Here is a 19,439-nt window from a genome sequence, read left to right as displayed (position 1 = left end):
TATCAGAAAACACAGCCCTGTTTTGATTAACCGAGGCTGCACTTCGGCACTGTAAGTAAATACACTGCAGCGCATGACAGCTGTAGCAAGACTGCTTTAAGTCAGGTGATCCAGATGTGTTAGTTTTACAAAGCAAAACATTTTAATACTACTCACTTTACTGGTGTGGCACCCTTTAAAAATAAAATTCCTTCAGGGGAAAAAACCCTCAATCCTTCCAATGACAAAAAAATTGTGAAAGGTATTTGGCAATGAGGCTCGGCTGGAATACCAGTTAGCAATTTTACATCCGCGCTATGCGCAACTGCAGGGATATTTAGGGAAAACGCTCAAACAAAATCTTGTAACCGCGTGTCCTATAGTGAAGGTTGTTCACGTTTCTGCCTTAATGTGCATCAGGAAGAAAATGAACTTCAAGTATCCATTTCCCCTAGAGAAAATCTCTTCCCTGAAACTCTGCAACTAATGAAATGGGGATCTATAAATAGCAGCATCATTACCATGAGAGCACTTGCTTTGTACCAGTCTCTGCATCTGACCCTCTTTGCACTAATAACTAGTAGACTTCAATGTAATTCCTCTATAGGATGATCAATATCAGGACAGTTAAAATGTGATGTACATTTAAACCGTGGAGTGTATTTACTTAGGAAGCTTGCTAAAACACGAGCACACGCCACGCTATCGTGTACTGCCTCTCCCTGCTCACACTTACTACGGAGTTTCTTATTGTCTTAAATGAGACGAGTGCTGCTCTGTAACTTCTCTCCGACGTTCCAGAGACATGCATTGTGACAAGACAAAAGCCATAACACACCTGAAACGGTCCCTGCTGAAATCCCTCTCGATGAACCTCATTAAAATGGTTACTCCGTTCCAAATATTATCTACTGAAGCATTACTGTAGTAAACTCTTCCTTAAACTGTTGAATGCGGTAAGTGAGCATTTAATCAGTAAATGTAATGGTTTGGAAACGTGGTTTACTTCTAGTCAAAAAACGGTATTTTCCAATTGCTATAGATCGTTTCAAAAAGTTAACCAATATTTAATTTCACTGTTGGCTGTAAATTAAACTATCCTAGAAGATAACGCGGTTCAGGAATCTAGGGGGAAAAAGGAACTATTTATTAGGTGTCTCTGGAATATTCTGCTACTGCGTATAATTTATTGATACGGAGATATTTATGCTGCCCTTCATTAAAGGTAAATATTCAGTTACATTTGCATTTCCCACATACAAAGAGCTCAATTGTTCTGCTAATTTCATATCTCTTAAAATAAATATGATAAAACGTTCCAGTGGGTGGATGAGTTTAAAGGCTTTTATTCTCTGTGACAAAATTATTGATGACAACATATCATAAATGGCACTTACTCCATATACACATGTCACAAGAAAATGTAAAATATTAGAACAGTTATGCATGCAGGAACATTTACTTTTTAAATGAAAATATAACATCCCGATTTTAAAAACCATGTGGTTAAATCAAGAGAATGCATAGAGAGAAAAAAAGAGGACATGAAATTTCACATGTGCTTAAGCTGATTTTCTTTTTGCTACAGGTACTATGTATGTACTAAAATTTGATTGACTTCATTTAAGCCACAAAATACATAGTCCACCAGCAAACTAAAGACAAATGGTACCACCAAACAAAGCTTTCAGGCATGCTAGATGACTTCTCTGTCTCCCAAAGGTACTTGTTCAGTGGCGCTTTTCTTCCTGTTTGTTATCACCCTTCAACTTATTAAATATTAAGGTTGCCCAGAAATCTGCCTTTTATACCAAAATCAGCAGCCAAAGAGAGTAAAATGGATTCAGAACATACTGGGATGGAAAACTGAGTCAGTATGATTCAAACAGACTGTACCTCTGCTGGAATACATTATTGTCTGTTACAGGCAGTATTGGTGGAAAAACGTCGTGAACACATTACCAGCATGAAGACTTTCATGTTACAATCTTTTTTTTAATCATTCAGACATACCTCCGAGAGCCTAAAAAGGGATTATTGCAAATATCATGGTTTTTGTATTTTAATACGATTAATATTATACAACACACAAAGATATTTGAAAGCAAGGATTTCAGAGAAATAAGCTGAGTAAGTAAAGCTTGTAAATGTAATCAACACCATATTAAGATACTGGGCAGCAAAGGTTGCAATTTAAGAAAAGTAAAGCAGAATTCTCAGCAAATGTGTGGGGATAGGTAACGGCAGTTTTACCAGGGCTAAAAAGAAAAAAAAATTGCATTTGTTGATCAGTGCCAGCAGTTAAAACTTCCAGGCATATTTGTAAATAAAATCAAAATGACGACTTCAGATCTAGGGTTTGCCCCTTCACGTGGGCCCGAGACGGAGGAACAGGCAGGAGCCGGGCGCTTCCCACAGACGGGATTTGGAGAGTTTCGGAGTTAAATAAAGCAGATTTGTAAATGGCAGGATGCTCTCGCAACGACGTGGTTCTCGCTCTGAGGCAGCCGATGGAGCAGAGCTGCTCAGCGGCACTTGACAACAGCAGTGCTCCCACAATTGTAACCCTCAAATCCAATCAATCGTTGCTCTTTGCATTTCAAGCAGCTCCTGGCTGCCACTGCCTGAAGATAACTATTTTACCACCTCTGTCATGCCTAATTAACAAGTCAGATGTACAATTTAGAAATTTTGCAATTAACCTGCTAAAATATTGCTGGAGGATGCTAATTGTTATGCCAGTTGCCATAAAAGCTCATTTGCATAACTTATGTGTGAAAAACAATTATGAGCGGCGTTCACAGACGCGGTCCACAAACTGCTCCTAGCTACGGATGAGAGGGCCACAAAAACACTTAATTCATTGCCCACAAAATTATGTTCCCCCTTTTCTTAAACAGCATCTGTTTTGTGAAGCTATATTCATAGAAAATCCCCAAATCAACAATTAGGAGCATATGTAAATGTGCGATTACAGTTCTTTTTCTTCCATTGACAAGTTCCCCTTCCCGTGCGCGGAGAGGAGCGGGGCGGCGATGCCGGCTCCCCGCGCCCCGTCCGTCCCTCGCGCCCGCGCCGGCATCGCCGGGCACTGCCAGGGAGCCACCAGCCCGCCGGCAGCCGCGCTCCGCCGCTATCTGGTCCTCGCAGCAGATCGCTGGGGGCCACTTTAACAACAAAGAAGCTAAAGTCAATTGTTTCTTCCGTGAATAGGCTTCTGTTCTTCAGCATATATTTACCCAGGCGTTCAGGGCCGATTTTTACCATCAGATCGGAGTCTGTAGAACATGGTTGTTGTACAAATATTTACATTAGTGCTGACCACAGCCTTACTGCGGCACTCGGAGAGAACGACACTCCCAGCTCTGTCACCCCGTTTTGGAGGCTCAAGGCTCGCTCTCAGCTACAAAGCCAGGATCGCCGCTCTCCCTGTTTGCACACGCAGAGCAATAAGCTAATTTCATCGGACATTAGGGGCTGATGCACGGAATTTTCATCAGGCCCCAGCGTGCTATGTTTTTAGGGCAGAAAAACAAATGCCCATTTTTTGTTTCAGGGAACACAGGACGTGGACTGTGTGTTATTTCGGGTTTCCCTTCAAGCAGGCAGTTTGCACAGCAAGTGTTCATAGCCCATTAAATATTACTAAACTAAGTAAGGACTGCAGTCTGGAGCCCCGCAAAATGCAGTCGTACGGTTCAGCACCAATGACATCACGTCGCTACGCAGCAAGACGATGCTGCTTGTTCCTCTCCAAAATATTAGAGATTTAAAAGTTACATAACAATCACGGTGATTAAACAGCAGCTGTTATGATAATCAGTCAGTAAAAGGAAATTGATTTGTTTAGTGCTAGCAACTACAATATTATTAGACTCTCAGTATATTGAAAGGAAGAAATATTTCCTTTATTGAACACAAAATGCCATAAATTTAGGTAAACCGAAATTAGTTCATGTAATACACTGACATCCAAGAATTTATGTATATAGAGTCTATCATTTAATTTTCAGACATTCAATTTCTATACTTGGTCACAGTCAAAAGGTCAAGAACCAACAAGTCAATAAGTTCCCAAGCTCCCTATCGATATCACGTCACTGCCCTAACAAGTGGAGAGGAAGTAAGAAATAATTCACAAAAAAAATCCTTAGCTGCATATGGAAGGCAAAATTTCCCCCGCCATCCCGGGCCAGCGCTGGGCGCCCAGGGAGCTGCCAACATTGCCGAAACCTTGCGGTCCCGCGGCCCCGGAGCCGGTGGCACTGGTGGCACCCGGCAGGGCTGCCGTACCCCACGCCAGGCGCCCGCTCTGCCATTCTGTGGCTTTCCTTCCCCTCTTCCCTCTTCACCCAGTGCAACAAAGGAAAGAAATACGAGGTAGAAAAGCTGATAGTTCCCACTCTATTTGAATAACAAGTGAAATCCTAAAAATACCTCCACTGCATGTTATTACCAACTGTATCACCGGGTTTTATAGTGACAGGACTGTGCTATAATTCCTGAGAAAACCTCGGCATAAAGCTCCATAAACCCAGCCACTCCCGGAATGTATCACCTTATCTAGTGCACAATCATTTCCACAACTTTTCATGTTAGTATAATTTGTTCAAAAATGGTAATAAATACATCCTTGAAGTCAAATAAGAATCATTGCACAATCTACTGTAACTTGTTCTTACTAGTGATAGTTAATCATGCTACCAGGATCTCACATGAAAGAAAATAAGCAAACATTTGAGTGTTCTGTAATTACAAACCTCACTAAAAGCACACTTCCTTCTTTAATCAACAAATACATGAAAGCATGCTTTAAATACCCTTTCAAGTGTGCCATCCTGCCTGCGAACAGCTATCACTGAAGAAAAGCAGTGATCCCCATCTACAGTGAGCCATCGGTCTCTTTCTGTACTAAGCAAACTAACTACCAAGTCAGAAAACCCCAATACCCTTTTGCTACAGGTCTAACTATGAATTAAAAACCCAAACATTCCTAAGTAAAGCCAAGAAAAGTAGAAGTCTCAGGAAAGCCTAATCTCTTCAGCTGCAGGAGGTAAGGCTTCACTTAGGCTCACCATGATTGGCATAACGTGGATACTGTAAATAGTGCTAATATATTACTTCTTGTATAACAATTTTAATTATACCAAATACTTGATAAAATTATCCCTTTTCAACATATAGCACCAACTTAACACAAACTTCACAAAAAAATCTGATGGATAATACTCCCATTTTAAAGATAGGAAAAGTGAGCGCTCGCATTCACTTCAGTGAGGTGGCGGCCGAGCACTGGGTTTGCTCCCACCGAGGTCACCGCATCCCTCCTCACTTGAGTAGGAGGAATGTTTTTTCTTCTCAAGTCAACAGCAGCATCAGGATTCAAACGCAGAAATGCCAGGCTTTCATCTGCAGCACCCTCTCCTCCCAAACCAACGGCATCGGGGGTCTATTGGTATTGAGAAAGTTAAGGTTGGCCACAGGACATTTTCATTATTTAGTTATTTTAAGAATGTGAAACTCAAAATTAGCAGCTGGAGACCCGTGATGCTTTCTTTTGCTTTCTGTGAGAAGAACTGATTTCGCAGCTTCAGGTGCCTTTTTGCTCTTCCCGGTATCAAAATGGTTCACTATGATAACTGAAGTCTTTGGGTTACAAATTCCGGATCGCATTCTTTGGGCCAACCGATTCAGGAGCTCTTGGAAACTAAGCACAACCAGGGACATCGTGCTTTAAATAAAAACCATGCTATGGACTCTTTGTTGACGAAGAGCAGGGAGGGTGGATGGAGAGGGCTCGCAGGGTGCCGAGGGCAGGGGACAGCGGGCAGGGACCCGCAGCGAACGTGCCAGTTGTCCTGCGCTGACATGAAAACCCCTGTGGCTTCAGGGGAACCTCGGTGGTTTGTGTCTTATGTGGTTCACGTTAAAAATTTCCCAACAGTGATAGACTTCAGCTGCCAGGATCAGGGAGACCATGCGCATCTAGCATGAACAGCCCCCGCACAGAGCTCTGGGGCATTTTTTAATCCTTTTTCCTTTCTTTTAAATAACTATTGGTGCTCATAACAAGCCCTGTCACTCCAGCACTACTCCCCTGATTGACTTTGCGACAACGATCTGTGGAGGAGACGGGCGCACAAACAGCAAACATTCTGCAGGCACTCAGGCAAAGAAGACTAGAGAGGCTTGGGTCGGTTTTGTTTTGGTTTTATTTTTTCATAAATTTTTGTGCGATTTCCAGAATTACTTCTCTGATATTTTTTAAACACTATTATAAAAAGAAAACTAACCACAAAACTGTAGTAAAGCAACTCCGAGGCTGAATAAAAACCACACACACAAAAAAACAGAGGAAGGAAAATCTGAACTACATCAGAAACTCTCGCCTTTGAGTCATCCTGGAGCATCCTAATACTGCAGAGGTCTCAGCACAGTGATCTTACGTATCATATATGCTCTAATAAATAGGTTCAATGAGTTGAGCTAAGGGCAGAGTTTAACTATTAATTCAAAATTTCCTTGCTCTTATGGCTGTAAGTCAATCCCTTAATGTTACTTTAACACAGTTTCTGGCAGTTGAATAAAATCTATGGTCAATATTACAAGCCCTTCCCTCCTAAATGAAGGAAAATATACGTGTGATTTACATAAGAAATGATGGGAAATGCTGTGAGTGAGTGGGGGTGATAAATGTCCAAGGCCCCATCGGCCAGGAATCTGAGCCGACCATTTGACTCAGCTGGTCAGGCCCTGATTATCCCAATCCCAAAAACAGCAGAACTGGCAAAAATACCTCCACGCACATACAGTTTTCAGCACAGGAGCAGTTACCAGTCAGAGAGGTTATAATACAAAGCTGTAAGATATATCTAAAATAATACCACAAAAATCAGATGAGACAAAGAATTCTAATACTTTCCTTTTGTTAAGATACAGTAACTGAGAATACAATGAAATTCTTCATGTTCAGCATCTCCCATTAGATCAATTAATATTCAGAGAAAGGCTTTAACATGAAGTTTAAATAATCATAGAAGGAGAAAAAGAACCACCGATGTTCTAGAAGCTTCTCTAGACCTTTCAATCAATTTTATTTATATGCAAAACCAAGAGAAACTCAGAAAAAACAAAGCTCCTCCTGATGCTAAAGCTCTCAATTTACTGACAGGCAAATGGCTTCATGCTGCCACTTAATCTCATTTCTTGCATAATGCCCTCTAATTAGCATATCAAAGTGAATTAATACTTCTAGGGCATTAGCAATGGGAAAATCTGCTCCAGGCTTCACAATAGCAGTTAAGCAAGAGCCAAGAAATCCTCAAAAACACCACAAACCACTTTGCATTGCAAAACTGTTCAATTTATTTATCCTCTCTCTCTAAACACTTTTACCGCACACTGTTTTACTACTGTTCACCAAACAAAATGATAATTGCCAAAGTTACCAGCATCTGTAATGCCTGTTTAGAATCTTAATTTAGATTGTATACTTGAAGATCTCTGGATGCTTTCATTGACCCTATCATATACAATAGGATATACTGAAAAAATGTTGTTCTAAAAAAAGCAATCAGGATAATATTGTTAAATTCCATTTTCCACTTACAATAAATAATTAAAAATTAAATAATATATGAAAAAGCCACCTGCTGGACAATGAGGAATGAGAGATTAGCTTTAAATGTTGATGCATGACTTAAGTATAGCAAAAGGTTTTGACCTGTAAACACATGATACAAAACCACCCCCCTTTCCAAGTGATTGATTTGTACAGGACACATGATATTCAGTGATTCATATATTGTTACAAGTTCATATGACTGTGCAACATGGCTTGAACTGATCATTAAGAAAAGAATTTAAAGTAAAATACCTAAAATAGCATAAAATTAAAGTAAGTGCATAAGGATTTTTTCTATATGCTTTTATGCAAAACATGCTATTTTTATCCAATTTCATTTTATCCAACACATTATAGCTGTTACAATCAGACATCAGACCATTTCTTCCTTAAAAATATTTTCAGAATCTACTTCCAATCACTTTACAAAATATAAACTATAATTTATAGACAAGGACTAAAAACCCCTGAAACTTCATCATTTTAGTGCTCCCCATCAATCCTTAAAAACAAAATAAGAACATCAAGGGGGGGAAAACCCCCAAACGAACCCCAACACTAGTACATCTACCCTAAACCCAAGAAGGGAGCTGGAGCACTAACGGAAAGCTAATAACAAAGAGTAGAAGAAAATGCCGGGGTCAGTGGGGTTTTCTACATTTCTGCTTACAACACGAAGGGGGAAAAGAAAAGTATGAGAATAACAAAAAAAATTATGATGGATATTTATCTAGTACTTTGAACCTTCCTAAAGAATGTGCATTATTGAAAAATACATAGCGTTCAAGTACCGGGCTTCATTTCCTTTCATATTTAATTCCCCGTTTACTTCCACTGTAAAGACAGCATTATGGAGGAGCTCTAATGTCCAGCTGAGAAGCACAATTCATCTGTTTGGCTGATGAACTACTCCAACTTTATAAAAGCATGAACTATAAGAGCTGACAGAAACTTTAATAATTTATATTAAATATTGATGTGAATTATTTACCCCATTCATACTTAAAGACATGAATTGCCTACCAGAGAAAAGCAAATGTGACAAAAGGTCAACACGGTGGTGAAAAAAGGCAGGCTGTGTCAGGCATGTGTTATCTGAACCATGCTGATCACCTTGATAAGCGAATAGCATTAAACATGACTGCTGAGAAAACAAACAAAGCATTCTTCTCAGGGTGTCAATTCACGGCATACAAACAGCTACATCTAATTCTACCAATGATACCAGGACGGGGAAACTCCACTCGGGGCTCCGCTGCTTCGGACTCACTAGGACACGGATTGAGTATTCATTCCTGCTATTCATAAAAATATTCCTCGAACCATCGTACGCATGATGCGCAAGGAATTGAAAAACAGGCTAAAAATTGCGGACAGATACAAACCGGACTCTCTCGCGCTCTACTATATAATTATTAATATAGTCTTCGTATGCATTTAAATACCGCGTTACATTTGTAACAATTTAGTATGTCTAATTCTGCTTATATTTGTCTACGGTAGACTGCAAATATCATTATATTAATGTTTCACACAAATCAATATTTAAATTGAAAAAAGACAGCATAATATCCATATCATACAACTTTTTCATTGAAAGCTGTAGGAATAGAGCTTGATAAATTTGTTAAATCCTGGGGAAAAAAAAAAAAAGGCCTCTTTTGCGTTCACTACATGCTATTATAATAATTTACCTCTGAATGCAAAAATTCCTTAACTTTCAACAAGCAACCTAAAACACACCCCACTGCAACTCATATTATTATTTTCAGATAAGCAGGCAAATGTGTCAAATTAAAAAATAAAATGAAGGACTTGAAAAATAGCTATAAAATAAAATAAATCCCTGCTCCTACTTAAATTAGTATTGACAAGTAGGTCCAAATTTATCCTTTACAGGGGGTGGGCGGGGGGGAGGGGGGAGGGGAGAGATCTGGAAACACAGATCCTGGTAATCAACGTGAAGATTGTTATTTAAATATAGCAAGGAGCACTAATAATGGTAAGGTCTAAAGGTAGTGTGTAGTTACAGATTCTGTAAGACAAAGTAACATGAATTTCTCTAATGAAAATAATCACCAAAGCCGCCTGTTTCCTTAACCAGAGGAGTACCGCGTCAGAAAGCCACCAAAGAGATAGAATTTTGATAATGAACGTGTTTGAAACAGATGACCAAATGACAATCAAGATACTTTATTGAATTTATTTTTTTCCTAGTAGGACATTTATGAAGAAAAGCAATGTCATTGCCATAAGGACAGTGTAAATGATCTAACATTCTACTCCACGTCATCGTTTGTAATACATTTGCTGACAATTAAAAAAATATACCATTCAAAAGTATAACCAATGGTTCACTGAAAAATCTTGGATACTTAAGCACGAGAAAGGAAACAAAAGCTAAACAATTTAAACGAAGAAAATATGTATGCAGATAAATACACGATGCTTACTTCCTTACGTAGTCAGGGGTAAATCAAAAATATGTATTTAGCAGCTTGAAAAAAACACCAGGACTGCCAAAAAAAATTTTAAATAGCTAAACTGAATAACAATAACACCACAGCTAATATTTAGAAAACAGCTAACATACATGTGTACATAAATACACACGTATGCTATCAGTGCCATTTCATTGTTCCATTTGAGTCCTTCAATGTTCAGACAGGACTGCTAGGATTGCATTTTGTTATATATATTGTCGCAAGCTGTTGGCACTAAATGATAGTTTACCAACATTGAAAAGTTTAAATTTGTGTAATGCGAGGGAAGAGTTCTGTGATTCAATTTTTAAATAACCACAGTGAAGAAAGGGGTTAACATTTTCAAATTCTGCTAGCAGACAAGGCAAAAAGCAAGTTCTTCTCAAGCGAGTTACTGAACAGGCAGTTTACAGATTTTGCAGCATATTGACAAGGGGCGTTCCTGAAAGAGTTGGGCCATTTTCATCAATAAGGAGCTTTGCCGCAAGTAAGGGCACGATACAGCCCTTTAATCATCGGAATGGCATCGTATGGCTATTTACAGCTGTAGCAACAAAAATAAAGGTTTTAGCTTACATGGGGAACAGCAAGAAATTAACCGCGTGGCTACTGTCACTATTTGTCTAGTTTTCATGCCTACTTTTTTTTTCATTCTTTAAAACAGTTCTGCAGGAGAGGAGAACGTTCTTAATGAACATTTTCCTCCTCTCTCTTTAGACATAAAAAATAGTTCAACCAGCCCAACCAGCCAAGCAGGCCTTTCTCTTCCCCTGCGGACACCTCCTGCAGTCGAGAAGTTCATTAAGTTTTATGATCTTCCCAAGTCAGTCCTGCTTATAAGCCTCACAAAGGCCACAAATCTGGCAAACCATCATGTATGCCATTAGGCTTTACTAGTAAATGAATGCTATTTAGGGTTTGTGGTGACAGTAAATTAGGGTTTGGGTGGCAGCTATCATTGTTTCTGTTGGGCTTACAGAAATAAATAAATAAATGTGTATGCATATACGCACATACATTCAGACATCTTCATAAATGTGTGTTCCTATCTATATAAATGATATTTAAAGACAAAAAAACTGAATCATCTACCAACACAATCCAGAACCTAGCAATATGTCATTCCATTGGGAAATAATTGCAATTCCCTAGCCATTTTAAGACTGTGAGAATTAATATATTTTCATTTCTATCTCCATGAGAATAACCAGTACCTCAGGTATAGCAATGTCCTAATGTAGGCTTAATCAAATTACAAATCTGAAGGGTTTTCAGTCAGTAAAAAAGAGCTATTTTAAAAAAACAAAGGCGCAAATCAGTTGATTCCTAGTGCTAGGCGCATAAGGAGACAGACTGTTACACAGGTATGCAACAGATGTGAGCGCGCATTAAGAATGCAACTTTAACACTTCCAAGCGACACCTCAGAGAAGGGGCAAAATACAACAAAAGAGAGTCAACAGACTCTCACTTGCTTGTCTCATGTTTTATTAGTCGGACTCCAGTGGAACTTTGGGTATCATTTTTCTTTGAACTAATTAAAGAAATAAGTGGCAGTTTCTTTATGAAAACCATGCTACCTTGTGGTTGCCTCCAAGAATGCACGTATCTATTAATATCTGTAAAGCTCGTAAAATGCTTGTACTATGCAGCACTTTTTAAAATGTTAAAAAAGAAATGTCAGGCTAAATTCAGTAAGCTCAGTGATTTGCTTTGTTCATGGTAAATACCTCACAGAAAGAAAAAAAATCTTCAGCTCCTAACCCTAAGTGAGACAGAGAGGCTTTTAAAAATGTGATGCATTCATTAACCCTTGCAGGAAAGGGATAGAGTTGCTCTACCTAAACTGAGGAGATTCTTCTACGTGTTCTCTCACGACCAGTCTCACAAAGTCCTCGCTCCTGTACTGAAAACTACTAAAATATAAAAAAATACATAATTCAATATAAAAATGACTTAAATATTGCATTACTTATTTCAGAACAGACATGACTGCAATTACACTTTATGTATAGGCTACAATCTCCTTCCTCGCCTTTCGTCCTCCTCATAGAAAAAGGTGGCGATAAAGCCATCACAGCAATGCCCACTGCCAACACCAAGGTAAACTTTGGTTCTGCTTAAAAAGAATGAAATATCGGCGCATGACCCAGTTGCAGGCATATTTAAGTACTCGCACCAGAAGACAACGCAGAGTACCAGGGGAAGGGGGCCTCTGCCTTAACTGCATTTCAGACCGTTCATCCTTCCAGTTCAGAATTGTTTGAGCCGTTTCCTACGAAAAACAGCTAGCGTATTTTCTGCAAGAATTTATTTTCACCATTTCTTTGCTTTAGCATGCTAACTAAAGCCTACACAGACGTTTTGTCTCAACCGGGAGACCCTGAGTGAAAGTCCCCCTCCGGGAACAGTTTTTGGTGGGGCTGTGGGTTCATCTCCATCAATCACCCCGTTGCATTAATCCTATCCCTCCTGTGCTGCCGGGGTGGACGCCTTCACTCTTTGTTGCTTCTCAGCGATTTCACAAAAGAGGTAACTTGCAAACTTGCAAGGCTCAACTACTTGCAGCACAAAGGCAGGATCCCAACTTAGAAGTTATCACGGAAACACCCTGAAACGTTTCAGACCACAGAGTCTCTTGTCAGGTTCCCTCTCGCCTCCGAGACGGCGGTGGCCTCACCAAAGACCCTCTCTGCCAGTAATCCCCGCTGCTGAAAGCACTTGGGTTTTTCTTCGCAGCTCACCTCTGACACATGGTTGACTATACTTTCTTTTCAAAACAGTGAGGCTAAGCCCTCTGCAAATAAAGTGATCGCAGGACCTACGTCTGCCTCCTTAATTGAAATCTGCCTGCTGCAAAATGTCTGAACATCGAGGGCAGGTTGCTTGGCTGGCTCCCGAGCAGGACATGCAAAAAGTTTAGGGAAAGACAGAAAACAAACACAAGGCAGAGGAGAATAGAAAGGGGTTACAGGCTGATCGAGGCAAAACGTATAGCCTTTTTTATAGCCATCCTATAGGTGGGGAGGGAGGGCAAAAGGGGATCATTCCCCTTATCCCGGGTAATATAATGCAATATAAAGCAGAATCAATCTTCATATTCACAACACAGTCAATACCCTAGTGCTTAGCTGTCAGCAGAAACTGAAGTGGATCCCTGGTAGCAGAGAAACCCTTGGACATAAAGCACCATAATTTACTGAGAACTGTGCACTTTTAGGCTTCTCAGCTGAGATTCGCGCACTTTTAGGCTTCTCAGCTGAGATTTGCAATGATTTCACGTTTGTTGTTTTCGTCTATAGTCTTTATTTTTTCAGTGTGCAATTAAGGGGATGTGACTGAGTATCAATTATAGCTAAAAAGCCAGCCAATGCACGTATTTACTTTTTAAAGCCAGATCATAATAAATGTTCTTATTCTCACACAAGGCCGAATAATTTGCAAATTTTCTTCTTAAAAAAATTCTCTGTAAATTCAGTGATGTGAACAAATTGAAAAAAAATCCCCTAAAATGCCTCTAAAAAACCCGCAGAGTTTATTAGTGTCGCATTAATGTTGGAAAAAAAAAAAATCTTTTGTACTTTTGTGATTAAAATGTTTGGTATTTAAAACACCATCGCCCAAGAGCCACTCAAGCTTCGCTGCACTCTGCCCAAATCTGGGGTCACGGCATCCATCACTTGGCATTCCGCAGGGGCTCTGTGGGTCTCCTTCCCTTGCTCTGCTGACGAGGGTTCAGCTTTGCTCTTCCCAAACCTGGGCAGCGCACACCCTCACAAAGTTTATCATCCCCGCTGTGTGCTACGTACCCCAGGGGGGAAAAAAAAAAATTTAAAAAAATGATGCGAGGTAACACAGCTCTGACAAGTATTTTGCAAAGTGTCCTGACGGTAAAAAAAATAAAACAAAATAAAATAAAAGGGCAGCCCGGGCGCTACGGGATACCGGCGGGGCCGTGAGGAGAGCGGCGGGGGATTCTCCACCGCGCCATTTCACAGCGAGCCAGCCTGGCCGGGCCGCCGCCGGGACGGGCCCGCGGGCCGCTCAGCTCGGCGGGGCGGGCCGGGATCCCACCGGGCAGCGCGGCCGGCGGCAGCCGCCACCCCGGTTGGGCGTCGTGAGGGGCGGCAGAGCGCCGGTACCGTCCCCGCCGGCGGGCAGCGGTGGGTGGAAGGAAGGAGGGCTCAAGATGGCTGCGGCGGCGGCGGCGGCGCGGTCGGCCCTTACCTGTTTTCTCCTTGATCTCGCAGAGGACACTGAACAAGGCGGGTTTCATCCTGTGGCAGTTCAGTGCGTGTTTCCTGGAAAGAGAGCAGAGTACAAGCGGTTAAACGCGGTGTTTCAACAACATGGCGCCTTCCCCTAGAAGGATCCCCGTGTTGTAGTCGTCGTCCCCCTCCTTCCCTGCCCGCCAGCCCCGCGGCCCGGCGCCGGGAGCGACCGGTTGGTCGCTCCCGGCGCCGGGCCGCGGGGCTGGCGGGCGGAGAAGCGGGGCTACGGGGGGGCGGGCCGGGGGTCCCTCGCCCGGCCGCGGCTGCCGGGTCTCTCTTTCCCTCATTCCCTCGGACTTTTATACCGAATTATCTTTGTGCAAATGCCGCCCGACCGAGGGGTATAAATCAACACCCCCCCCCCTCCTTGTCCCCGGTACGATCGGTCCTGCGATATTATACCTGATTTATTAAGGAGATTGGGGGCGGGGGGGGGGGCTTGCAGAGTTAACATTCTTTGGTTTTGTATTTACTGTGATTTAAAACAGCCAGGGTTGCTTGGGTTTTTTTGGTTCGGTTTTGGTTTGGTTCTCCCCCCCCCCCCGCAGCAGTATCTTGTCAGGTTTGCAATTCATCTGCCGCCGCTTCGGGGGCAGGGAGGCGAGGGACGGGAGGAAGGAAAAAGTTGCACTCCTGGGGAGAGCGGAGCCGCCCGCCCGACGGACGGACGGACGGACGGACAGCGGCTCTGCGGCCGGTGTCCGCCGGACAGTGTCCACGGGGAACGGGCGGGGAGCAGCCGCAGCCTCCCGCGCACCGGCGCAAGCATCGCGTACTTATAGATTTATTGTATATACATATTTAAAAAATCATTAAATAGCAACTTTGGCTCTGCCTCGGCTGCTTGCAACGTCTCCTACGGCACCAAGAAGTTGCTCTAATTGTGAGACTCCGGGTCTCCGCAGAGGAGCAGGAAGGAGAGAAACAAAAACCACACACACACACAAAAAAAAAAAAAAAAAGAAAAAGAAAAAAAAAAAGACAAGGTTTAATTAGACGAAACCAACTTTGCTTGTGCCTCATCCAGGCTTTGGTCAGTGATGGTCATGATCTGATGGAGGATGTCGCCGATGTCCTGCTTCCTGCCGTCGCCGTCGGCCCCTTCGTGTCCGTGGGGAGGAGGCAGGGCCATGCCCCCCTGCACCGAGTGGCCGGCCAGGTTGACGCCGGCCAGAGTCTGCAGCATCCTGGACTGATCGTCCATGCCGCCGGCCGCGGCCCGGGCCGCGCTGCGGGGCGGGAGGAGCGCCGGGCTCCGCGGAGGGACGCGCCGGCCGACCTGCGGCTGCGGGAGTCGGTCTCAGCGCCCGGCTCCCCGCTGCGCTCTTGCACACACACACCAGAGAAAAAAAAAAAAAGAGGGGAAAAAAAAAAGCCAAACAAAACAACAACAACAACAAAAAAATCAGTATTTGTCTTTTGACCGGATCTCAGCTGTTTATTCCACTCTCTTCTCCTTCCCAGTGCAGTAAATCACTCTCTTCTTTAGTTACAATCTTCTTTCATCATCATCATATTTGTGGCTTGGATAAATGAGTTGATACGGTTTCTTTGCAGTTTTCTTTTCCTGGTACAATCTTCCTCCAAAGCTTTTTTTTTTCCCCCTTTTTTATTTTTACTGTTGCTTTTTATGTCTTTCCCCACTTGTCCACAAATCTTCTTTGAAAAAAGGCAAAATTAAAAAAAAAAAATCAAAAAAAGTCGCTTTCAGATCCTTAAGAAGTTAGGAGGGTGGCAAACAGCAAAAACCACAACAAACCAGGCGGACACCCCCACCCCCAAATTGCAACATAAAAAAAGCCAAGAAAACACAATCACAGAGGGGAAAAAAAAAAATTAATCACCCTCCCTCCCGAAAATAACAAATGATCCCAAGTCTGTGCAGCGGGGGTAAAACAGCAGCAATCAAAAGTTTGAACTTGTGCAAAGAAAAGAGCGGAAATAACGGGGAAAGAACTGTAAAAAAATTAATTACACACTCTCTGCAAAGCAATGTGCAAAAAATATCAGCCCGCTGGAATTTATGAGCCCCGCCGCCCGGTGCCCGTGTGTGTTTTATGTTGTTTGATGGCCGCTCCGGTGAGGGATTGACAGCCTGCCAACGCCACTCACTCACCGCGGACGTGTCACCCTGTGAAGGAGGAGAGCGGCCGCGCGCGAGAGGGACGCGGAGCGCGCCGCGCCCCGCCCCGCCGCCCCGCCCCTCCCGCGGGACGCGGCACCGCCCCGCCCCGCGCCCCGCCCCGCCCCGGCCCTCCCCGACGGGCGGGGCCGCCGCCGCCGCCGCCACCGCCCCGCCCGGGGCCTCCCGCCTCACGGGCCCGGCTCCGCGGGGTCGCCCTCCCGCCGGGCCGAGCGGCGGCGGCGCTCCCTGGGGGGCGCGGGGGAGGTGGCCTCGGCCTGGAGTGGCGGGTGCGGCGGCCAATCGCGGCGCGCGGGGCCGGGCGCCGGCAGCGGCTCTGACCACTCAGTGTGCGCGGGGCGGTGCCGCGCCCGCCTGCCCCCCGCGCAGGCCCCGCCCGCCGGCTGAGAAACTTCTGATTGGGCTGTTCGAACAGTCACGTGGCCGGAGCGACCGCCGCTCCGGCCCCGCCCCTCCTGTCGCTATGGTAACCCCCGAGCTGAGGCCTCGCGTTCCCTCTCGGCGCCGCCGCCTCGGCCCCCGGCACCCCCCGCGGTGGCCCCGGCCTGGCAGCAGCTCCCGGATCCGGCCCGCCGCCCCTACAAGCTCGGGTGCCGGCGGGAGGCTGGTCTTGCTCTGAGGCCGGGCGCGGGAAGGCGAGGCCCTGGGCCCGGTCGGAAGTGGTCTGTTCATTGTCGTCTCTGTGGCCGTGCCCCAAGCGTACTCCTCACGGACGAGCCGTGTCACGAGGCAAGAGCCCTCAGAGAGGATTTTCTGGCTCGGCAAGCTGCGCTTTAAAGTGAGCCGCTTGGAAGCCAGATTTTTATTTCAAATCTATCTTTTTGCATAGGCTGCCAAAAATGTGCGGAGAAATATATATATATCAAGAATAATTAAGACTTCATCCTATAAAGGGGTTATCTTCAGATCATTGCCACCACCCCCCAAATTGTTCTTGCATAGAACACCTGCCCCACACAAATACATAGGGGAAGTTACTTTCATTCTGAACGATTTTCTTCACATTTGGCTAGTGTGTAACAGAACTATTGCTACCGCCACCTCTCGAGGCAGGGAAAACCACCTGTAGCATGGCAATAAAGAGCAACAGTAGCAATTAAAATGATACTTAATTCGTTGTATGTACTTTACCTGTGACGGACAGTTTCAGTTGAAAGAAGTCATGTCCAAACTAAAATCTCATCCTTGTCTCTGACACTTCGTGGATGTATGGCTGACAACTCCAACTCAGCGCAGCTAAACAGAGCTCTTAATCTTTCTCCGTGGCTTCCGCTTGCCTCTTCTCTCAATCACGGTTGACATCACCATCATTGTACCTTCACTCAGGATCGTAACTTGGATGTCATCTGTTTGATTTGGAACCCTTAGCCATGTCTCATAAAGGTTATGTTTAACTGTTGTGGATTACTTCTGGTTAACATAACTACGCTTTTACTGTGCCTCCAAGCAATTAACCTGTTCATTCAAATTCTAATTATCTTCCATCTCAGTTACTGTACCATTTTCTGGCCTGAACAAATGTGTTTCTTAGTGGCATCCAGCTTTATTAAGAATGCTACTCCAAAGATCTTTTCTATTGCTATTATTTTGAATATTTCACAGATCAGTTAGTTTGCATTTGTCCACTGAGGGCAAACTTTCACAGAAGAGATGAGCAATTCTAACGGCTACCTGGCACTGAAACAAACAGCTCGGTGCTCTCCTGGGCCAGCACTGGTGCTTGTCTCACCCCACAGTGATCCAATTTGCCTCACCAAATCTGCAGAAAGCTGCTCTTCTGGGTTATTTTTTCTACTGGTTTATCAGGCTGAGTCAAGGAATTCCAGCATGAGATGACTGCTGGAGACTGTCTCTGTGTGCTCTGCTCTGCCTCCTGGTTATGGCCTTATGCCGCCTGTGGTCTGCCATTTGCTAGAGCAGTTTCAGCTCCTTGCCTTTGCTTGGCCACTGACACTGGCTGTTACTATCTGCTCTCTACAGTATTAAACATGTATCTCCACTCAGGAGCCTTTGGTGGCATTCTGTGTAATGCTTTTCTGTCCTCCTGTACTGTCTTTTCAAAGCTTGCTTTTCGTTGATGTGTACAGCTGTCTAGAGACTGCAACATCCTGGTTTCCTGAGGAATTAACCAATATTGTCTCATTATTTCCGCAGGAGATTGTGGAGGCAGACTGCATCAGCAAGTCTGAAAAGGGACGACACAAACGCATGGCCAACAGGCCATGGACAGACACAGAGAGGAAAATGAGTCCTGGAAGTATCTGGCAACATCTCCGGTTCTGGATGGCGCAGAGGTGTGAGGTGAACAGACCACAGAAAGTGGCTGGACTCGCCTGCTCGCTCCAGGCAGCACCTGCTGTCCTTGTGCTGGAGGCAAAACACCAGTTAGATGGAGCACAGGTGCAACCCCATGGGACGTTTCTCACGGTTTAAGCACGGCCATTATGGTTAATTTTTCTTTTGCAACAGTTCCCTTTGTTTAAATGCATACTGTTTCTGCTTGTCTACCGAGCGCAGTGTGGGAAGTTTGGTTTAAAACCACAAAATAAATACAAGAAGAAAACAAGAAAAAGCTATCGAGTTTGTAAAAAAACCCTGGTACAATCTCGATCAGAAAAGCATCGTATTTCTTTGTGATGAGAAACACAGCTGGAAGTCGTAACTGCTACAGTTTTCTTCATTAAAAACTCTGATGTTTCGAGATTTTATGGATGTTTCTAGTAAAGCTTATTACTAACTGTACGTGTTTAGCTGTGAACTCTATAAACGCATCCCTGCAGAGACACTCAGTGAAACACCGCCTGCAGAGCACACCCCGGTCCTGGCGGCAAGTAACGGCGCGTCCGCCCGCCCGCGCGCCCGACACCGGCCGGTCGTTCCGCACCCCCGGCCCTGGACAAAGCGCGACGTGAGCTCGTGGCACAGGCCGGTCCTGAGGCG

The 19,439-nt window shown here is 44.0% G+C and overlaps 1 protein-coding gene across 3 annotated transcripts in view; it reads right to left on the bottom strand.

The window, feature by feature from the left end:
- The window catches only part of PBX3 (PBX homeobox 3), a gene marked incomplete at its 3' end in the record, with an annotated part of 114,770 nt that extends 98,371 nt beyond the window's left edge, over positions 1-16,399 (bottom strand). For all 3 annotated transcript variants that reach the window (XM_082008970.1, XM_082008971.1, XM_082008972.1), the window contains exons 1-2: positions 15,364-16,399; positions 14,313-14,386 (exon numbers count right to left, since the gene is read on the bottom strand). In XM_082008970.1, coding sequence (XP_081865096.1) covers positions 14,313-14,386; positions 15,364-15,560 — 271 coding nt within the window. In that variant the 5' untranslated portion in view covers positions 15,561-16,399. The remainder of the gene's footprint in view (positions 1-14,312; positions 14,387-15,363) is intronic.
- Between the last annotated feature and the right edge of the window lie 3,040 nt (positions 16,400-19,439).

The sequence above is a fragment of the Phaethon aethereus genome (genome assembly GCF_964289735.1).
Source record: "Phaethon aethereus genome assembly, chromosome: 20".
Taxonomy (NCBI): Eukaryota; Metazoa; Chordata; class Aves; order Phaethontiformes; family Phaethontidae; genus Phaethon; species Phaethon aethereus.
Note: the sequence above shows the minus strand (reverse complement) of the source record. Positions and strands in the feature narration are given on the sequence as shown.